General features: G+C 38.8%; 2 protein-coding genes across 6 annotated transcripts in view; one reads left to right on the top strand and one right to left on the bottom strand.

Moving 5' to 3' along the window:
• The window catches only part of CTNNA1 (catenin alpha 1), a 173,833-nt gene that overhangs the window by 90,207 nt on the left and 60,984 nt on the right, over positions 1–22,642 (top strand). The window lies entirely within an intron of this gene.
• On the bottom strand, positions 15,389–22,069 carry LRRTM2 (leucine rich repeat transmembrane neuronal 2). 4 transcript variants are annotated; one of them, XM_084885092.1, is made up of 4 exons: positions 21,355–22,069; positions 19,750–21,014; positions 17,225–17,338; positions 15,391–16,658 (listed from the first exon to the last, which is right to left on the bottom strand). In XM_084885092.1, exons 1-3 carry the CDS (start codon positions 21,356–21,358, stop codon positions 17,255–17,257), a joined length of 1,353 nt encoding a protein of 450 aa, XP_084741218.1. In that variant the 5' UTR covers positions 21,359–22,069; the 3' UTR covers positions 15,391–16,658; positions 17,225–17,254. The 4 variants fall into 4 exon arrangements, 3 of the variants coding, with proteins under 3 accessions (XP_084741218.1, XP_084741217.1, XP_084741216.1); XR_014795115.1 differs by having other exon boundaries at positions 15,389–16,658; positions 17,225–21,014; positions 21,355–22,067; XM_084885091.1 differs by lacking the exon at positions 15,391–16,658 and having other exon boundaries at positions 16,863–17,338.

Genomic DNA, 22,642 nt, shown 5'->3' with positions numbered 1-22,642 from the left:
ACTAGCATGGCTGATCTTACAGGTTTACTGCTGCCCAGTGGAGCGAGGCTGCAAATTACCAACTTTGCTGAATCCTAGGGGCTGGCTTTTTCTATGATGAAGAGCTGGCCAAAGTTGGCAGCCTCCTTACAGCTTTCAGTGATCCTGAAGCTTTATCACAGAAATTTGTTCAGTTCTATCATAGAAGCCAGCAACAACTTGACAAGCAGAAATAAATTTCACTCTACTCTGCGTATCTCTCTATATAAAAGCCTAAGTGACCATTACGACCAGTCGACCGAATGACTGGTGCCTATGATGCACATTGGCCACCAGAGGCTGATGCTCAACGCAGGAGCTTTCCCCTGGTGGTCAGTGTGCTCCCACAGTGGGAGTGCTGCTCGGCCGACCTGGATGAGTGGCACTCCCACATCGGGCTGTTCCCCGCAGGCCACGCTCCACACTAGAGCATGAATCTGTGCACCGGGCATCTAATGTAATATAAAATTACAGTTAATTTTATTATTACAGCCCTCAGTACTATTGCTACTGTTTGGAGCTTGGTACTAATGAAGTTGGTGCTTCTTTATCTGAGATTGAGGAGTTGAAGGTAAAAGCTAAAAATGACAGAGATTGTATAGGCTAGTATATCTCTCATTAGTTGCGACCTTACCAGTGATAGATAGTTACTGTTAACTGTATTTCTGGAGATGAATCAAGTGGCTCCTCTTTCTCTCTAAAATTCTCTTTGCTTAGCTGGAATTTTGTGGTCCCGCTACTAAGGTGGTAAGCTCTATCTAATTTGAAATTTTGTTTTACCTCCAGAGATGTTTGAAGTACATGTTTTCTAATGTGTACAGGTTATTGGCATTAAGGTAAATTTCTCGTGGAAGGGATTTTCTGTGAAGCTACATTGTTTAGCTCTTAACAGTTGCACTAAGCATGAAGAGTTACCTGAACTCCCCCAGGCTCAGTTGCCTAAACACTGTGTTGGGAATGATGATAGTGTGTGATGTGCACACAGCATGGTTGGGAGGGTGTAAAATGGTCTTTGCGGTTAAAATGCTACTATCATTAATGAATTTTAGAATTTTGAATGGTTTAAAACTTCAGGGTTCTCTGGTTTTGTTTTGTTTTGTTTTGTTTCTAATTTATTTTAACCTGTTCTGCTTTCCAGTGATTTCTTAGATTAGTTGCATTTCTCATCCTGCTGAGTGAAAGCATTTAATTTCTTCTCTCCCTCCCTTTTCCTCCCCTCTCCTTTTCTCTTTTCAACAATGGTCAAATAAGAAGGAAGGATTTTTTCTTTTTTATATACATTCTGCTAATAATGTCTAAAGACTGTATTAACTTTTAGTGAGTGTGTCCCTACTGACTGTGTTGCAGAGGTTATTTTATTGCTCTCCATTTGTCTTACTGTCTGTCTTGCCTGAAATTGGTGGCCTTATTCCCAGATTCATAATATGTTCTCTTTACTATTAAAATGTACATTTTGCTCTGGCATACTTCTTTATGGTTAATTCTGAGTTATTGCACATGGGGAAGGGAGGCCCTGATTGTCAATGTTCATTCTCTGAGTTGTGTAGTGTATAAGCATCGCTGTATAAAATCTCTTCATTATTCTTTCCTACCCATTTTGGATATATTGGTGATTGCATTTGAAATAGATTTTTAAATTTGAATGCTATAACTAACCATATAGTTTCTTTTCTTGTTCATTTTCTACAAGTGATATTTATATTTTCTCCCGTTCATTAGAACATCTTCCCAGCACTAGAGGAAACTGGTATTATAAGATTTTTTTTGTCTTATTAATAAACCTACTAACTCATTGTTTAAGAGAATTTACATACCCTTGAGCTAGTTAAATAACCAAAAATAATAAGTTTAGGCATGTCCTATGTAGTGTAAAAAGAAATAGGAATAGGTAGTTTGTGGTCTAGAAGTTTTCTTTTCCTTTCATGTTATATTTGGTTCTCTTTAGAGCTTTAAAATGGCTGAAGAGAAAAATCTTTATAGCTAAATCAGGCTGACTTGGAAGTGAAGCATGTGGGCTGTCTGGAGTTATCACTCTACACTTAGGAGATATGAACAGTTGCCTTCAGATGTTATCTATGAACTTGCTCATTGGATCAATGGTTAGTTGCTTCAGAAATGATACTAAAACCAAGAGTGATAGGAAAATGTTCCATTTACTGGCTCTCATAGGTTTGTTTCGAAAAAAGATAGGTCTCTGTTGAGCTGTGATCCTTATGACTGCATTATTTCTTAATACCTAATAAAAAGATGTTTTTTAAATTTCTAACAGAGGCAATATATTTATATGGTTAAAAATTAAGAGGGTATAAAAAAGAACATATATATAGTGAGTTCCTTCTCATTCTTATTCTCTAGCTATGAATTTCCTCTCCTTAATAGCTTCTTATATCTTCTTCCAGAAATATTTTATGTAGATGCAGTAAAGCACATACATAGACTTATATACACATGTTAAAGAATACATCTGTGTATGTATTGAGAGTTATATTACTTGATTATAAAATAGGCTTTACTATGATAATTTGCTGATTTCTTTTTCCTTTAAAAAATGTTTTCCTATATATTATATATACTTTGCTCTTATGGTCACTAAATATCATTCTACATCACCTTCTTTGGCCAAAACTTTCTGCACTTTTTTTTTTTAATATATATATATATATATATATATATATATATATATATATATATATATATATATAATTTCTAAGAAAGCTGTTTCCTGTTTGTTCTTTGCTTTCTTGCTTTTTTCTTAGATATTTAGTCTCAGAGACAAATTACTATTCTCTCTACTGTGGCATCTATGGTCCCTTAATGCAATGAAGTTCTCACATGTCTGGAATAATCATTGAGTCTTGTTTCACGCCTGAATTGTTTCTTTTTTTTTTTTCTTCTTTTTTTCTTTTTTTTTTTCTTCTTTTTTTTTTTTAAATACATTTTATTGATTTTGTACAGAGAGGAAGGGAGAGAGAGAGAGAGCTAGAAACATCGATGAGAGAGAGTCATCGATCAGCTGCCTCTTGCACACCCCCTACTGGGGATATGCCCGCAACCAAGGTACATGCCCTTGACCGGAATCGAACCCGGGACCCTTTGGTTCCCAAGCCGACGCTCTATCCATTGAGCCAAACCGGTCTCGGCACGCCTGAATTGTTTCTCAACCAAGTCAGATGGAGTGGCCTTAGGTTAGGTGCTTTATTATTTTACTGTTCTGTGTAACATTGAGGTTACTTCTATTTAACAAATAATTACTATTAATGATATCACATCTTAGTGTATTATAGTCAATAGGCATTTACTATTTTATTTGAAATGTTTATTCCAGAGTTTAGGACTCTTTACACTTTATACTTATTACCTTTTCTTATCAAAGATGGTTTAAAGTAGTCTTTATTCACCATAACAACTTGTAAGGTTTTGTCATTTCACTGTAGTCTCTTTCATTTTTGCATATCGGGAAGCTCCGATGGTCTTTAACTCCCTAACCCTGGTTCTTAGCCAGAAAAACTTGATTTGTTATTTCTTAACTTTGATGCTCTCTGGTTTTGGAGTTCCAAAAGCAATACCTCTACAGATTTAAAATTTGTCTATAACTAAAAATTTTAAGACAAACACAATGAACCCTGTCTAATAAGTCCTTTTATGGTGGCTTATAGTAGTTTCTGCTTTCTAATATTGGATCTTTAACTTAAGCCATGCACAGAGTGCTTTTATATTTAGTTTAGGGGATAATGAGCATCACCTAAAGCCTTGGTGGAAATGGAATGCTATGTTCTAGGAAGAAATAAGACTTTCAATAAATAAATGAACAACAGTACTCTTTGCCTTGTGCCAATTGAAAGCATGCAATGTAATGTCACCAGTGATATATGCCTGGGAACTGCAGGTTCAGGATAATTATACCAAACTAGAGGCCTGATGCACAAAATTCGTGCATGGGGCGGGAGGGGGGTTGTTCACTCAGCCCAGCCTGCACCCTCCCTCCTTCGAGTGATGCCCCAACTGCCGGTTTAGGCCTGATCCCCGGGACATCCCTCTCACAATCTGGGACCGCTGGCTCCTAACTGCTCACCTGCCTGCCTGCCTGATGGCCCCTAACTGCATCCCCCCCTCCAGCCTGATCACCTCTAACTGCATCTGCTTGCCGGCCTAATCGCCCCTAACTGCCCCTCTCTGCTGGCCTGGTTGCCCCTCATTGTCTCTCCCCAACCCCCCCGCCCCTTGCCAGCCTAATCACCCCCAACTGTTCCTCTCCCACTGGCCTGGCCGCCCTGTGCAGCCTGCTCTTCACTTGTTTGGTTGTCCCTCACTAACCCCCCTGCCGGCCTTGTCACACCACGTAGCCTGCCATTGGGTCATCTGTCCGGTTGTTTTGTTTGTGACGGCCCCTGGCTTTTTATATATTAGGATACTCTGTCTAGAGCATGTCATCTTACCTAATAATAAACAAGCATGGTAATTGACCATACCTCTGCTACACCCACAGCCAATCGGAGTGAGCATGCAAATTAACCTAACAAAGATGGCAATTTAATTTGCATATACAGGTGCAGAGCAGCTGGGAGGGACGGGACACCTACTATAAGGGAGGGGGGGCATCAGAGGGAGCTATAGGAGTGGTGCTCCAGACAGAAGTGAGGACTTGTTGGCTCCTGGGTGGGCCAGGAGCAGGGACTTGCTGGCTCCTGGGTGGCTGGGAGTGAAGCCAGGGGAAGGAAGGCCTATTCTTGCACAAATATCATGCAATGGACCTCTAGTAGATAATAATCAGGAGAGGAGAAACCACACAAACATCTTTGTTTTCTATATTGGGGTTCTGTCTCATGGAACCTCTCTGTCCTGCTGGTAACTGACCCCTGGGCTCCTGGGGCCCTCGGCCTCACATCCTCTGGAGGTTATCTATTTGATCTGAGCAGTTGGTCATTATGGGATGTGATGCTGCATTGCATATGAGTAAAGACGGATTAGGATTGTTGTTATTTTGGGGATGGATGATTTGTGTTTATAATAGTAGGGGAGATCAGTTAGTACATGTATATCTGGTTAATGTGGATGCTAACTAATCAGTGTTAGAGTGTCGGTCTGGCACTACCACCCCCCCCCCCTCTGTGTGTGTGTGTGTGTGTAAGTGTGTAATATATCAATATTTTTAACAGTGTCTCAGTGTATTCTCATGAATATGAGCCTTGCCTGTGAGGTTGTGGGGCAATAGCCGATCCCCCCCTTCACCCATATTAACATTTCTTGCTTCCAGGCCCCGCTCGGGGAGGTACTGTCTTTCACTTAACTCATGGGAAGTGGTCCAGGACAATGATTTTAGTCTCTTTTCCACTGCCTTTCTTCTTCTGTTTCCTGCTTTTTTTTTTTTTTTTTTTCCCCCCCTTTTTACATGATTATCACTTTCTAGGATCTAGTGAAACTGATGACCACTGTAGTTCAAACAGCCTAAATTACCTTTTAAAATATTATAATCATAAGAATTCAGGCTTCATTTGTAACAAGTGTAACTATACAACACAAAATTGTATAAAGGCAAAGATAGTCATTACTGTATAGCCTCTCTAACAGTAGGTGTTATTTGTTTTAATTTTTCTAATCTGATTCATTACGACTGTACTTGGCATTTCCCGGAGCACTTTAGAATTCAAGTCTTTTTTATATACTTGTCTGATCACTGGATTTGCCATTCTGTGAATTTTCTTTTCATACCTGAGTTCATTTTTCTAAAGACTTGTGTCTCTTTTTTTATTTCTGGCGCTCTTTGTATATTAAAGCTATTAACCTAATATTTACCATCTATGTGGCATGTATTTTTTCTAAATCTGTCACTTGCCCTTTGATATTGCATATGGCTTTCTTTTCACCATATCAAAGTTTTGTTTTTATTTTTATGAATGTGTGTTTATCTTTTGTTTTATGGCTAGAGCATTTTGTGTTTGGGGTAAAAATGCTTTCCCCACCTTAGATTACACACACACATATCTTTGTGTCACTCAGGGTTCAGTCACAGAAGCAAAGCAATTGTGAAAAAATATATAAGGAATTTGTTACAGGGATTTGACATTATGCAATCATGGGAACAGATTAAATAGTTTATGTGAGGTTGTTGCTATTATATCTGCTGCTGGAGCCAGAAGTTAGCAGGGCATGCAATCAGTAATAGAAGATGCTTTGTAGGAAGCAGGGTTACTTTGGAACATGAACTAAATCCCATGATAACAGCGGAATTCATATTGGCTTCTTTCAGCAGAGATTCTGAAAGAATTGTACAGTGAATACACACACACACACACACACACACACACACACACACACACACATACACACACACCCATTTTCTAGATTCTGTGATTAACATCCTATATCCTATATACCGTGTTTCCCCGAAAATAAGACATCCTCCCAAAATAAGACCTACTTACAGGTTTCCTTCTGAGTGAAATATAAGGCATCCCTCCAAAAATAAGGCCCCCCCCCCAGGCTAAACATGAGAGATTTGGGCCACTGATTCTGAAAGAAATGGATTCACAAGAAATTCACCAGGAAATTCAGGAATTGGATTGTTATGATGATGTTCCAGAAGATGATGACATGATTGTCATTGAATAAATGAGTAAATTCTTGATACTGTAGGATTCACAGTTTGTCTGGTTTGTGTTGACAATTACCTTACTACTGTACCATATACAGGTAATAAATTTCCTTTATTTTCATTTAACAATAAATGTGTACCGTATTCTTCTTCATGGAAAAATAAGACATCCCCTGAAAATAAGACTTAGCGCATCTTTGGGAGCAAGAATTAATATAAGACACTGTCTTATTTTCGGGGAAACAGGGTAATAAAAGGGGGTAATATGCAAATCGACCGAATGGCGGAATGACTGGTTGCTATGATGTGCACTGACCACCAAGGGGAAGATGCTTATTGCAGGAGCTGCCCCCTGGTGATCAGTGCACTTCCCACAGGGAGAGTGTTGCTCAGCCACAAGCCAGGCTAACGGCTGACGAGCTCAGCAGCCCATCTCTGCTGCAGTAGGATATCCCCTGAGGGCTCCTGGATTGTGACAGGGCACAGGCCAGGCCGAGGAACCCCCTCCACACCTGTGCACAAATGTCATGCACCAGGCCTCTAGTTTAGTTATATTTGCTTTATCACATATTTATCCAACTCTGTATCCATGTTATTGTTTTGATGCATTTAAAAGTCAGTTGCAGACACTTGCATACTACACCTCCAATCATTGCAGCATGCATGTCATTAACTAGAGTTCAGCTTTTTAATGGTAAATTTTATACAGTGAAATGTACAAATTTTAAGTATACTATTTGATGAGTTTTGATATATATAGATACACACACACACACACACACACACACACACACACTTTGTAACCCAAACCTCTGTCAAGATACAGAAGATTATATGGTTATCTTTTTATTAAATACTAGAGGCCAAGTGCATGCATTCGTGCACTGGTGGGGTCCCTTGGCTTGGCCTGTACCCTCTCGCGATCTGGGACCCCTGGGTGGTGGTGGACTGCTGGTTTCAGCCTGGCCTGTGGGGATTGGGCCGAAACCTGCAGTCTGGCATCCCCCAAGGGATCTAATAGTGCACGAAGTGGCAGGCAGCTGGGAAGGAGCCCCGAGCTGCATCGCTCCTGCTCATCCTGGCCCCGCTGCACCTGCTGCTGCTCGGTAGTGTTGCTGCAGAGGTGGGAGAGGCTCCCACCATCAAAGCTGTGCTCACCAGCTGTGAGCTCCGCATCTGGCACTTGTTGGTCAGCTGAGCAGCACTCCTGTTGTGAGCGTCTGCCCCCTGGTCAGTGGGCATCATAGTGACCAGATGAGTGGTCGTCTGGTTGCTTAGGCTTTTATATATATATATATTTGGCTGTCTTGTAGTTCAAGTGCATGAACTGTACATTACCCCTCAAATTAAAACCTGCTTTTCTAATTGTTCCATGATCTCATAGATTCTTTAGTTTACTTACCTCACTGAGGGCAGGCCTATCTTGACATAGAGAACATACTTATAAGTATGATAATGATGGACTCATGGTAGTCATCATGTGTGCAAATCCTTAATTGGCAATAGTTCTTTTGATATGTAATGTTTCATATTACTTTAATGAATTAAGTTGACCTAATCTTAGTAGTTTTCCAATAGAACACTGCTTAAATGTCTTTAATGTTGTGGGGATGCTGTCCTTGAAAACACATTCTTTTTTTATTGACTGTCATTTGATAGATTCCTCAAACTGGTGTGGTTCTGGAATTTCTTGTCCATCTACTCTCATTCCCCTCTACTCACTGATGATGACTTCAAAATTTATATTTGCAGCCTAAATCTTCACCCTGAACATATCTCTACTTGAATGGTTAACAAATACTTTAACATGGTAAAAATTGAATCTTAATCTTTTCCATCCCTCTCCTTTACAATTTTTGCCATCTGTAGTATCAGTTGATAGCAGGACTTAATCTCAGTTGATAGCAGGACTGGAAATTTAGTTTGTTTATTTATTTTAATATTTTAAAAAATGATTTCAGAGAGGAAGGGATAGGGAGAGAGAGATAGAAACATCAATGATGAGAGAGAACCATTAATTGGCTGCCTTCTGCATGCCACCTACTAGGGATCAAGCCCGGAACCTTGACATATAATACCCTCACCGGGAATCGAACCGTGACCTCCTGTTCATAGGTCAGTGCTCCAGATTTGTGTTTTTAACAAATATATCTTTAATAATTTTGTACTAATTGATGGTGATGTATTTGGTAGGAATGTCAACTAGAATAAAATAAACCCTTTACAGTTTGTACTATTCTTCACATTCTGTCTTTAATTTATCTCACATCTAATTCTAAGCAAGCACAAATTGGGTGTCTAGATGATGATATTGTTATGCAGTGTAATGTTTTTGACACTTCAGGAATGCTAGATCAAAAAGAAGAAAATTCCTGACCACCTGCTATTAGGTTTTCATGTAGATAAATCTTAGACTGGCAGTTTTAACATAGTAATAAAATGGGCTCTAGTTGTTGGAAGATGGTGGCAGGTGTCAGAGAGCTGTTTTGCACATACTGGCAGAAGGGATTCTCAGGAGAAAATAGGGAGATGAGGTGATATGGCACTATCTCAGATCCCTTTAGGAGTGTGTTGAGGGTAGTAGATTCTTTTTCCTTTTTTTCTCACTGCTATTTTTCCTCCTGGTGAATTTCAGGGAGATTGATCAGAGAGAAGTAGCACTGTAAGGGATGCTTCTGACCTCACTTCTTAGTGTGTGACACGTCCAGGTCTTGGAATGATGCTAGTGTCTTTCTTTGCAGTAAAAACTGGCAGAACACACATTCACTTGTAAGTGTTTTTGTGGTCAGGTCTATGGAATCCTGACATAACTGGTTTGAAATTTTAGAGCAGAGATAAGAAAAGTAAGGGTTACTGCCTGTCATTACCCAAGAATTTGACATATCCGAAATTTTCACAATCATGACGTCTACTCCTTTGTCCTCTATGTCCCAAGGCATTTTGCCACCCCCAAACAAAATTAGCAAAATAGCTATTTATATTAAAAATGTGAAGAGTGGTAGGGATTTTATTTTATCAGAGAGCTGGAGTGAGTGCTAATTTTTAAAAGTAAAAGAGTATTATTCTTTTTATATGTTTATTGATTTTTCACAGAGAGGAAGAGAGAGGGATAGAGAGTTAGAAACATCGATGAGAGAGAAACATCGACCAGCTGCCTCTTGCACACCCCCTACTGGGGACGTACCTGCAACCAAGGTACATGCCCTTGACCGGAATCGAACCTGGGACCTTTCAGTCCGCAGGCTGACACTCTATTCACTGAGCCAAACCGGTTTTGGCAAGGGTATTATTCTTAACATTAGAGGCCTGGTGCACGAATTCATGCGCAGGTGGGGTCCCTTGGCCTGGCCAGTGATTGGAGCCGATTGGGGCCATCTTGCCCAGTCCCAGTCGGGCTGATGGGGGTCGGCTGGCCTGGGAGGGACTGTGGGAGGTTGACTTGTTGGCCCTGATCATGTCGATGGGGACCGGCCGGCCAGGGAAGGACTGCGAGGGGCTCCAGGGCATGTCCTGCTCGTCTTGCCCAGTCCCCATCAGACGGACCCCAGCAGCAAGCTAACCTACTGTTCGGAGCGTTTGCCTCCTGGTAGTCGGTGCACATCATAGTGAGTGTTCAAGTGGTTGACCGAATGGTTGACTAATCGGTCTGCCACTTAGCATATTAGGTTTTTATATAGATAGATAGATGGCTGCTATTTCTAGCCTTTTGAAAATAAAAGCAAACTGAATAAATTTTATTTGATACTTGAATCAATACAAGGGGAAGGGTAGACTGAGAAGACAATGCAGACGAGTGATTGTGTATCTAGTAGTATTTCCTAATTTGCATGGATCAGTTTGCAGCTTATAGGCACTGCGTTTGTGGATTTGAGGAATATTTTTAAAAATTTAGAGACAATTTTTAGACGGTAAGTGCTCAGCAATGAATATGCTGCAACTGAATGTTTTTTCATTCAATAAGGTGATTATTCTGGGTATTTGGGGAGCCATGAGGAGAAGCAGGTGAAAAGCTTGTTCATGTGTTGATAAATAAGGAAAGAGAGCAAGTCCAGGTTCAAAAGATGTGAGAAAGTAGAGAAAAGTTGTGGGTGAAGGAGGAGATAAAGTGATTTTCCTTGTTGAGTAAACTGAATCATGATCTTGGAAAGGCAATATCAAGAAAGAAGTTTTTTATTTAAAAAATCTGGCCCATGTGATCTGCATGGGCCTAAATGTGTATATTCTTTCAGACAGGTTAATTCTGAGCAACCTTTAGATTTAATAGAGATTTTAGTAATAAGGGAGGATCACTATCCAGTAACCACCCTTCTGTGTGCACTGGGCTGGTGGATTATCTTTGTGTTTTTAAATTCTCATACTTCCCCTATTCATGCCCCTCAGTAATTCTAGCAAGTCTGCCTAGGAACCAGATTTGTCATGATTGGAGGGGCTGCTTCCTAAATTAGGTGTGGTAGACTTGAAGTACATTTTTTCTAAGCAAAAAAAAAGAACATCATAGTGATCCTTAATTCTAAGGATTTAAGGATTCTAATGTATTTTGTTCTAAAATTGTTAGAAGCTGAGATATCAATGAGATTGTTTATTTCTTTTGAAAAATATTATTTATGATAATGGATAGATTATGTTGTCTTATATGATTTTATTGAACAAAGAAAAGAGACATTACTTGATTTTAAGTGACTACTTTACCCAAAAGGAATTTTAGAATTCCTTCTAAATCTTTTGAAATTTAGTCTTACTTCATAAAGCCAAACCAGAGAAATGTCATGTCTAATATTCAATACATTTTATAAAGAAGATTACTTGACTATGAGATAATGTGTTTAGGTTTACATCAGTAGTAAATATGTTTTCAGGCTGTTGGCTTATTAAAAGCTCTCACTAATTATCAATATTCATTTTGGATACTAGTAGACATTAACTTAGTGAGGAAGTAAGATTAGAAAGTAGAGAGTTTTGGGGAGGGTCTAACATGTCTTGAATGTGATTGTATTCTCTACTTGATGAATCTGTCACATCTAGTTCTCCACATTTTGCTATTAAAAATAACATTTATTGAATGTTTACTTTATTCCAGCCTGTTCTCAGGACTTTACATATATTAGATATCCATGTGGTTGTTACTGCCATTCATTTTCTGTTTGGAATGAGAGACCCAAGGATTGTCCAGAAATATAGGCCTAAGCGTGGAGCATAACTCAATCCTTGTGCTCTTTGTTCCTGTTGAATTATAGGTGGTTTTTCTAATGGCGTGTGGAATGTTTTAAATTTTAAAGAGACAGTTAAATTTCTGACAGCTATTTAGATCAGTGAAGGCTTTATCTTTTTAAATGTGTTCTTTCTTAGGAAATTAGTTACCTTATAGATTCTGTTTCAAGGAGCATACTTATGATATCACCAGCACAACTAGACATGAAGCCTGAAATATGCTTCTCTTTGCTCATGATGTAGTGCACATGTGTCAAACACAAGGCCCGCGGGCCAAATCCAGCCCGCCAGGCCTTGCAATGTGGCCCGCACCACGCTGTCATCACTGCACTCCGCTGTCAGTTTATGACATTGTCAGTTTATGACTGTTCAGTAAACCATTCGGCCCGTGATTTAGGCTGGATTTTAGATTTTGGCCCCTTCTCTGATTGAGTTCGACACCCCTAATGTAGTGGAACATTTTTTAGTTTTTTTTTTTTTTAATATATTTTATTGATTTTTTTACAGAGAGGAAGGGAGAGAGAGAGAGAGAGCTAGAAACATCAACCAGCTGCCTCCTACACAACCGGGGATGTGCCTGCAACCAATGTACATGCCCTTGACTGGAATCGAAACTGGGACCTTTCAGTTCGCAGGCTGACGTTCTACTACTGAGCCAAACCGGCTTCGGCAACATTTTTTAGTTTTAAATTATTCTCCTAATATAGAAGATTTGTAATGTAGTAGAGGAGGTATTTATTGGTGGATGCTCCTTATGTGATGGGACACTATATTTTGGGTCCTAGTGATGTGATAAGGAGGAAACATGGACTCCTAAGTGGATGCATGTTCATTCTTGCTGGCTTTATAAGTTCCAAGTTTGGGTCACCATAAAGGTTAAGTCACAACAAAGCATGCACCATGCTTCTGTACTTTCCTTACCCATAACTTTTTCTAGGATTGACATGAATAAGTCTGTCTTCTCTAAAACCTCCTTGGAGATACTATCTGACAGGTTTCCTTATTGTTCCTGTAGCTCAACTACAGTCAACTCCTAAGGCCAGGGCAGTTTCTGCCCCCATTGCCTCCCAGGCATAGCATCCTGTCCTGGGGATGTAAAATCTTGCCTTCCTTTTCCCTCTGTTTTATAAATAATTCATAGACTTTTGCACTTAAGTGTCTCTCTCCCCAAATAAACTATAGTGTGCTTCCTTTATCAGTTGAAAGAAGTGTCTTCCCCACCGAATAGGCCAGTTTGATTCTTGGATCAGTTGAAAGCTGTTGGCTTTGTTCTTTGCCATGACTACCAGGAAGATCAAAGCCAAATTAGTGTATACTAGAAATAACTGTTTCATTGTTCTACTAGGGCTTTTTTGGTGAGTTATCAAAACCCTTAGGATCTGATGAAATCTCTAGATCTACACAATGTTTGCATTATTATTTTAAAAGGTTCTTCCTGTGAAACATATCCTGCACTCTTAGAGTTAAGAATCCCTGCTTTTTAATCTTTTTACATTCTTATTTCAACCATTCTGTACTTATGAAAGTATTACGTTAAGTTTACTTGGCTTTATAGAAGTAGGTTATATGTAAATAACCTACAGGGTCTAACATGTCTTGAATGTAAATACGTCTATATGTAAATGTCTATATGTCTATATGTCTATATGTAAATAATACATTGTTTTTAAAAGTTTTAGTGGGTGAGCAGTTGCACTATGTGTTTGGCAGCTCAGGCCATTGAAATGTTTTTATCATACAAGGAGCTTTTGGTTCACATGACGATGAAACATATGGGCTAATATAAATGGCTCTAGTGTTTTTGTCTGACGATTTTCCAGAAAAAGAAAAAAAAAAACCTTGAGGTTGTATGTGGTTTTTTTTTGTTGTTGTTATTTGTTTTTTGTTTTTGTTTTTACTGAACACCATTGTGAATGGGTATTTGGTAAAGTTGTGACATTTTTACATCTCTGCATTATGGTTCTTGTTAACATCTCTGAATGAAAGTTGTAAAAAAGCCTTGGGTGTTGTCTCTGGGGCTACATTAATATAGTCCCCAAGTATGGGAAGAACCTTTCTCTTTGGATGGTGATGGAACCATTGGCCCCTGCTGTCAGGGTTGTTCACAGGTCTTCTTTCATGTGGGGTTTCTAGTGGCAGGTCTGAGTTGGAGACCATGGGCTAGGCTATGCTCTTGGGCCTCCATGTACAACTGATGGTATTTCAGTTTGTGGACGTTATATTCGCCTTTGGAGATCGCTTGCTCTTTAATGTTTCCTTCAGATAGGAAACTCAACATCTGTCTGTGAAAAGTGTTCCCAGAACAGTGGATCTTACAGAGGAACTCATGCTAACAAAAGATGTTTGCAATAGTTACGATTTTCACCTCTTTTCCCCTTCTCTCTTTATGAAATACAATTTGTGGTACATTTTGTCTCTCTAAGGAAGACTTGAGCACCCAGCTGGTTAGATATATTTAAAGAAAGAAAAAAATGTATTTAAACAGACCTTGAGGAAATCTATTATAAATTTGAATGTGAATCTGAGAATGATGTGGTATTCAGGCAAAACTAATTAAAATAACTGATAAGGAAATCAGATGTAGCTTTACATGGGATTTTCAAGGTTAAAATGTATGAGAATTATGTTAATAAACTGTTCTTTTTAACTTTAAAAAGTATAAGAATTTGTTCCTTTGTACAATTTGAAGCCACCATCACCTATGCCCTCTAGTAGATACTGATGAGTTTGACAGTAAAATATTGTGCTGTGCTTCCTGCCTCTGCCCTAGTTACTGCTGAGATTGGTGGGACGAGAGCTCTTAGCCTCTCTGATTCCCTTTTCCCTGGGTGTTAGGACTGGGGGTAGCCTTGTTTCTTTCTGCCTGTCTGGTCTTGCTGCAGAGCTCTAGGCCTGGAGAAGCAGTAAGTGCATCCTGGCAAGCCTGGCAGACTCCTACAGTCAACTCCTAAGGCCAGGGCAGTTTCTGCTCCCATTGCTCCCCAGGCATAGCATCCTGACCTGGGGATGTAAAAGCTTGCCTTCCTTTTTCCTATCCATGCTAAGGTGGAGTAGCTCATGTAGGGATCCTAGAGAATGCAGCATGTTTAGTACCTGTGGTCCTCCCTCTCAGGAGTGTTGTGCAAGGTGCTGCTGGGGTGAACCCCAAAGGTAGAGGCCAGGTTGCTGTTTGCTGGGAATAGGCAGTTGAGTGCCTTTTTTGAAGCTCCCCAGGCTGTGGCAGCAGTCTGTTGTTAAGGAGGTTGGGGAACGTAGGCAGTTGCTTGTCCACTTGCTGAGGCTTGTGACAGAGCAACTTCTTATTACATGACTTACTTATTGGCATGGTGGCTTTTTAGTCAGTCAGTCGCCCCCCTTTACTTTCTTTTTAGCCTGGTTTTGCCTGTCTCTGAATGAAGACAGACAGGTGATGATTAGCTGCCCTTTTTTCAGCTGGCATATTTGGCATTATAGAGAACATAATACAAAACAACTGTTCATTTAAGGTTTCTGTATCTGTCACAAAAGGGTTTTCAGGTTCCACATGTCAAAAACGATAGGTTATCAAGGAAAAGCTTAAAAAAAAAAAAAAAAGACATTCATTTTGTCCAGTATACACAATTTTAATAACAAAACTTTTTTTTATATAGTACACTCTGTTAACTATCTCCCTCAACCCCCGCCCCCCATGTAATAGTATTTTCTCCCCCAACCCACTTGCCCCCCCCCCCCCCAATGGCTCTTAAGGTGATTAAACACAATGTGTTTGGACTGTACTTTTGGTTTCCAATCTGTGTTGATAGAAAGGTTCAACAAACATTCCATAGGTGAAACTTTTAAAAAAAATTACCAAGGAAGGATAGGTTAGTTGAAGGAAGCAGATGTTTCCAAATGTTTGTAATAATAGTATGAAAGCTTAAACCATCATTTTCTATTTGTTTGTTTTTGCCTTAAATTGTTGGCCTTATCACTCTTGTCTTTTTCTAGTTGAAGCACTTTAATCTATAAGATACAAAAAGCATGTCTCAAAACAGATTTTTGAGACAAGTCTGAACTGTATTGCTCTATTAGGAAAATGATCATGTAAGTCAGCTTCTAAAATTATTCTTTCAAATTTTATATTGATAGCTACACCTTAGAGGGATAATAGAGCATTTATAGCCCTCCCCTCCTCCCCGACTCTGTAGGAAGTATAGAAAATGAAATGTCTTTTTTAGGACTCAGACCTGGTGTTACATGGGGCTCATTTTTATTGGAAAGATGGAATCTCGTTCGTGGTGACTAGCATCAGAATTAGCAGATGGATTTTAATAATTAGTGGAGTTGGGAAATTCAGTCAATTCCATTCATTAAATTGGTACAGAAATTAACTTAGGCACATTAAGAAATTACATGTGTTAGTGCAGATTTTTTGCTTAAAAATTAGTAACTTTGCTATTTGATTTTGGCAGTGGGTATTCTCTCTCAATTGTGTGTGAATTTGCAAATTTGTCAGCCCATTCTTATTTTATAAAGGGGATTGAAATCCCTGGCAAACTTCAGAAATAAATATAAATGATCCCAAACTAACTCTTGATTACTTGGTGGTATATAACATTCTTTAGCTTTTCTTTTTCCAGAGATTTAATTATTTTTCTAGTTTTTGATAAATGGTCATTTCCCTCTAATCTAGAAAATGGGAGAGGGAAAAACGCAGTTGGTGAGAAGAGGAGGCTGAGGAGGATAAAACTAAACCAAAAAACAAAAGCCCTAACATTGGGTTAGCAGGATCTGCAGTGTAGCTGTGATGCTCTTCCACTCTAGCCAGTTGGTAAACAGAGCACATATGACTAACAGTCTCATCTTCAAATCTGTGCTGATACTGAAACACAAAAAGACCGAAAATTAAATGGAATACTGCCTTTAATAGGCAATTCAAAAGGGAAGTTTGTGCTTTAATGAAAAGGGGACATGCTGGTTGGCATTCTTACTTTTCTCAGAGAGCATTACAAAAAAAAAAAAAATATATATATATATATATATATATATATATATATATATATATATATATATATATATATGCAGGGCAAAAAATCAGTTATTTTTCATCTTGAAAGTATGCTGGGGTGGCCTTGGTTCTGCTGTTCCCTGAATTACTAAATGGCTTGCTTTTCCAATTTATTTTCTACATACATTTCTACATTTGCTGATTAATGGTCCATTTTACTAACTGTAATCTTTAGGATTAATGTGGGAATTCCCAGCCAATATTTCTCACCCTTCTACTCACAATTTCAATTAATTTGGTGTGGTGGAAATGATAGAAAATACTTTTTTGCTAGTCTTCAGGGCTAATGGAATCTTATGTGCTCAGGACAGAATATTGTGACAAAGCTTTTCTCTGACAAATGGCCATGGTTTGCCTGATAAATGATTGGTAAATTTTACCTTGTGGAGCTCTCATTTGTAATGGGGGTTTCAGATCCAGCTCTGTAGGGAAGTGGTGAGCTGTGCTCTGTGCCATAAAATCAGCTTTTGTCTCTGTCCAGGCAGGCCTAAGATCTGGTTTAACAAGAAATGAAATGCTCACTGCTCAAGATCACCTGAACTTTACAGACAGAGACTTTGCCAAACTAATTTACCCACCTTAAGAAATGCAGAGAATACATTTGTACCATAATAAGTGATCTTATTAGCATTTTACTGAGACATGTTTTTTTGTTTTTTTGAAATGTATACAGACACCCCTCTCTTAGTATTAAAAAGAAAAAAAATACAATTAAACCTCATAGGTTAAACTGTAGTCTTAGCATGTTTTCAGTTTAGTTCAGGGAAGAAAAAATATGCCTTGAATGAAGGATATTGTGTTTTAATGGTCATATTAAGGAAAAGGTAACTTTCTTCTTTTATGGTAGTGTTTTTCTCTAAGGGTATTTGCCTTTTTCACATACAGTTGTATATGTCAGTTGTAAAAATGCTCATTCTTCTAGAGTCAAGTCAGTAGTCTAATGTCCTGTAGGTTTTGCTGCTACATACATGGAACTTATGGAAAAATTCTGTGTGAATTGGTAACTTGCATCTGAATCTTAAATATGTTATAGTTTCTCCATTGAATCATAATTGAAGAAATGCAATACATGTGGTTCTTTTTCACATGAAAAGTGTGGCATTGTTACCATTTATCATTTATTATGGACTGTTTATATTAACACTAGGAGACCTCCTCTTCATCCCCATTTCAGCTGTAGGTCGTGGGGCCTTGCCCTGTAGATAATGTACAGCTACCCATTTGCCTCACTCTTGGCTGCCTCTTAAGTTCAGCTAACTCATTTCTGTGAGTCAGATTTCAAAATGCTGCCTTTCCTTTTCACCCCCCTCCTCTCCCTGCCACCTTTGAGTTACCATTACATGGCTGTATAAGCATGTAGTTAGTCTTTTACCATAAAAAGGTTTGCCTCAATCTGTTGTTCCTTTCACTTGGAAGGAACTGCTCTTATAACGTGATTATGTATCCTTATTAAAAGGCCAGGTTTTAGAATATAACATTTGGAAAGTGATTTTTAATGTTCCTTTATAATATATATTCTATTAAGAATCGTTGTTATGCCTGTTGCTAGCTAATTATTTTTTATTTGGCTCTGAGGTGTGAGGATTAGGAAGAAAACAGAAGAGAGAGTTTAAACCTCTTTGTAAGGCAGCTTTGATCATGACAGTTGAGAAAGGGAGAGAATGTTGTGTGTGCTTGCAAACTGAAGGGAGCAGGTCCTAGGATTAAGTTGACTGTTTCTCTCCAAAATAATTTCTAAATCTTTTTTTCACATATAAATGTAAATATAGAATTTAGTAAACTAATAAGTAAAAATGGTAATGTAATACTAGTTTAAAATAATTGTCTAAATGCCACAAAAGGTCAACATGTTCATTATAAGTTAAACTAGAGATGTATGATACAAAGTCAGTGTAATCATTTAGTATTGAATTCATTGTAATGAGACCTTTTCCGCATTCACTTGGATTCATTGTTTAAATATATTAAAGAGTTACTCAGCTTATTAGAATTACATAAAGGGTTCTGATTTCATGATGTGGACTTTGATAATATCTATTAACCCAGGCAAAAACTCTGGAATATGAGTGCTTAATATTTACCAGTCTTCAGCATATATGAAATTCTACTTCCCACACTGGCAGTAAATTGTAAATTTAAGTAAATACCAGATTATCATACAAGAGAACTTTACTAAGTCTCCTTTTAAGCAACAAGCCAATGGTGGTACTTGGGGTGGAAAACAGTGATCAAACAAGTATTGATCCATCTCTTTTTCTGCTCAGTAGCTTCTTTCCAAACTGTTTTCAGTAGGGAAAAAAAAAAAAAAGCATATGTAGACCTAAGTGTAAATGTTTACACTTAATAGTATATAATCACATACATGAAATGCCATAATTTGAAGTGAGCATTTTTAGACTTTCCAACAAGATTGCAAATTAATGTGAGCATTACTTCATTTAGCACTTAAAATATGGTTTCATTAAAAAAAATTAAAAACACTTCAACACTTCAAAAACTTAAGTCTCCACTTGGTTTTGAAAATTAGGCTTAATGTCACCATTGTTAAAAATTAGATATTTAGCCCCTACTATGTAAAATAGGTTACTTATCTGATGTAATTTTTGATGATAGGTTGGTTTTATACTTCACATTCTTTGTATGGCAGTTGCTGACACTTGCACTGTTCATAACCATTAATGATGATGAAGGGTCCTTCATGGGTGGGTTCATATTCATTATACGGTCCTTGGTCTGACATGTTTGACATATGGAGTCGTGTTTGGGATCGGAGCTGCCTGTGGTTCTGAATCATTGAGCACTGTCTAATTCTTCTTAAAGTGGGAGGACAGCACTTCCTGGAGATGAACACTATAAAAATAATAAAAAAGAAAGAAAACAATAAAGCCATTGTTCCTGTAATTACCCGCTGAGTGAAGATGGCATTGTCTGGTTCGGGAACGTGTTCCTCAGTAGTAACTGCTATGCCTGCAGTAGTTGGGATTTCTTTGTCTCCCACATGGTAACTTGATGAGCTTATTCCTTTTGTATATTCAGTGGTTGGATCTCTGTAAGTTGTAGCCATGGCTGTGATGACAGTAGTTGATAAATTCCAGCAGAGCTGAAATCCATGGACTGCATCTAGTATATCCTCTCCTTGGGTGTGGTCAGGACTGTGGCATAAGATGGAATGCTCCCACCGACCTTGGAAATTGCCCAGCCAGGAGGCCAAAGCACATATTCTAGGGCTGCATTCCCAGAGATTGCCAGAGAGGCCAACAGTTGTGAGGGATCTCAGGGAATTTAAGATCTTGGAATCCAGGCTGTTTAACTTGTTGTTATCCATTAGGAGTATTTTAAGATTAGGCATTGTTTCAAACACTGTCAGATCGATGGCTTTGATTTCATTTCCAGTCAGGTCTAGCTTTTCTAAAGTGCCCCAGGTCCACTCCATCCCACATGTTAAGTTGCTGATTTTGTTCCATTGTAAGAAGAGCGTGTGCAGACTGCTTAGACGTAGGAAATGAGCAAAATTAATCTTCGTCAGCTGGTTGTGCTCTAGGTGAAGCTCTCTCAGTTTGATTAATCCTGCAAATCCATTTCGAGCCAAACTTCGCAAACGGTTTGTGCTCAAATCTAGAAACTCCAGACTACGACAGTCCCAGAACAAGCGTACTGGGATAGTCCGCAGGGAGTTGGACCGTAAATGCAAGGTCTGCAGCTTCCGAAGGCCATAGAAGAGCTCTGGGTGCAGAGATGACAGCTGATTAAAAGACAGGTCCAAATTTTGTAGATTAATCAGTTGGGTAAAAGTTGTATTTGGCAAGTAAAATATTTTGTTGGAACTTAAGATTAATTCCTTAAGTTTATATAATCCTTGAAAAGCATCTTCTTTTACTGTTGAAATTTGATTGTGGTCTAAGTGGAGCCAGGTAAGTTGACCGAAGCTGGCAAATTGATCCCTTTCCAGCTCTGTGATGTGATTGTGCCTCAGGGAAAGGCCCAGAGAGCCCTTGTCTGTGGTGTTTGGCACTGAGTGGAAGCCCTGAGAGTCGCAGTAGAAGAGCAGCTTCTCGCAGCGGCATTTAGGCGGACACGCCATTCCCAGGGCAGGCAGCATTTTTAAAACCATACTCATTGCATATATTGCTGCCAGCATAGGGGCCCCTAATGGCCACTTGAAATGTAAGCCTGCAGAATATAATTTAAGGAAAACAAGAAGATAGGATATTTTTAGCAGAATGTATGAGCTGTTAAAAAATGAACATAACAATATGGTGAAATATTTCACTGCATATAACTTAATTTTCATTTGCTGCAGAAAAATTAGCCTTGTTAATATGACCGGAACAAAACTTAAACCATTAAGAAGATAAAACATAGCCTGTTATCATCAATATATGCTTTTACCTAAACCTCAGGATCCAAAAATGTGACAGTGATTCCCGTCATAAAATGTGAATTCAATAGTTTATTTTAAAAAGCATGATTTGTTGCTGTCTGTACAAGGCACATAAATGCATGGACTTACCCATTCTTCTGAGCACATTGGAGGCTGCATTCAGTCGCGGTTGTTAGACTCAATGCAGTGAGTCTGTTAAAGGCTCTAACATGCAGGAGCCTTTGACCAGTTTCCTGTTTTCTGTGTCCCAGGCTTTCTGAGTAAAATTGAATCCACCAGGGTGAGTTGTTTTTTTTTCCCCTTAGGATATTCTTCTCAATAGCGTTGGTTTCATTTTTCTGACACTCTGTTCCCTTAAATCGCTTCTGAATATAAGTTATTAATTTCGCTCTCCTCTTATTGCTCAGCTGGTTAATCAAAGCATCAGTCTTTCCTTTCCGCAGCTGTTAGTTCTCTCGGTCTTAACTTGTTGATGGCAGATGGGCGGCTTGTTGCAGAGAAGAGATCCTGGAGCAGCATGAGTGCATTTACTGAAAAGCTTTTCCGAGAAACGGCACAAGAATGGATTTGCTTATGTGCTGCGACCACACAGAACTGTATATAGGCTGACGTCACCGGGTGACGTGTCTTTTGTTTGGGTTTTCCAGAAGCTTTACTGTTGTAAAGCACGATGCTTTGTAACAGTATCGGGTCGTTGTAAGACCCCCTATTACAATAAAGCCAGAAAGAAGAACTCCTGACTTAAAAACATGGAATTTTTCAGTGTAGGAGCAGCAGTGAGGTTGTAATAAAGACTGCATTCAAGAAGACCCGTCTGAACAGTGAGTTGGGTTAGCAAAGTGATGGTTTTTAATGCCTGTGAGAGCCAGTGTTAGACTGCCGATTCTGCATAGAAAGATCATGTAAATGGTCAGGAGCCTGCAGGATTTATGAAGTGCTGATCTAACGCCGCCTATGCTAGTTATTGCCTGCTGCTCTGGTAGTTCGGGAAGCTACTCAATCACCTTGTTGTCATGCTTGGTTAAAACGGAAGTATGACTATGATTTGCTTTCAGTGTGTTAGTAAACTAGGTAAGTGGGGTTGGCTTCTTTGTCTCTAAGAGCTTAACACCACAGACCAAGAATAAAGGGTGGAAAAGCTTGCAAAGCATTTGATTATTTTGTTCTTTGAGACTTTCAGAGAAACTCTAATTTAAAAGATTTCTCCTTCTCTGTCCTATTTTATAATAATGTTTTATCACAGGAGAAAAGGGTAGGTTGATACAGTCACTTAATACTGTTTGCCCTAAGCTTTAACAGTAAAGCTTTAGGAATGATTTAGGAAAAATAATAACAGCATGGCTGAATCTAACACAATACCTTGTATTTACCTCAGAATCTTACCTACCCCTTCAACTGAAAGCCTCAGGTGATGCTG

Source organism: Pipistrellus hanaki (genome assembly GCF_964339955.1).
Source record: "Pipistrellus hanaki genome assembly, chromosome: 5".
NCBI lineage: Eukaryota > Metazoa > Chordata > Mammalia > Chiroptera > Vespertilionidae > Pipistrellus > Pipistrellus hanaki.
Note: the sequence above shows the minus strand (reverse complement) of the source record. Positions and strands in the feature narration are given on the sequence as shown.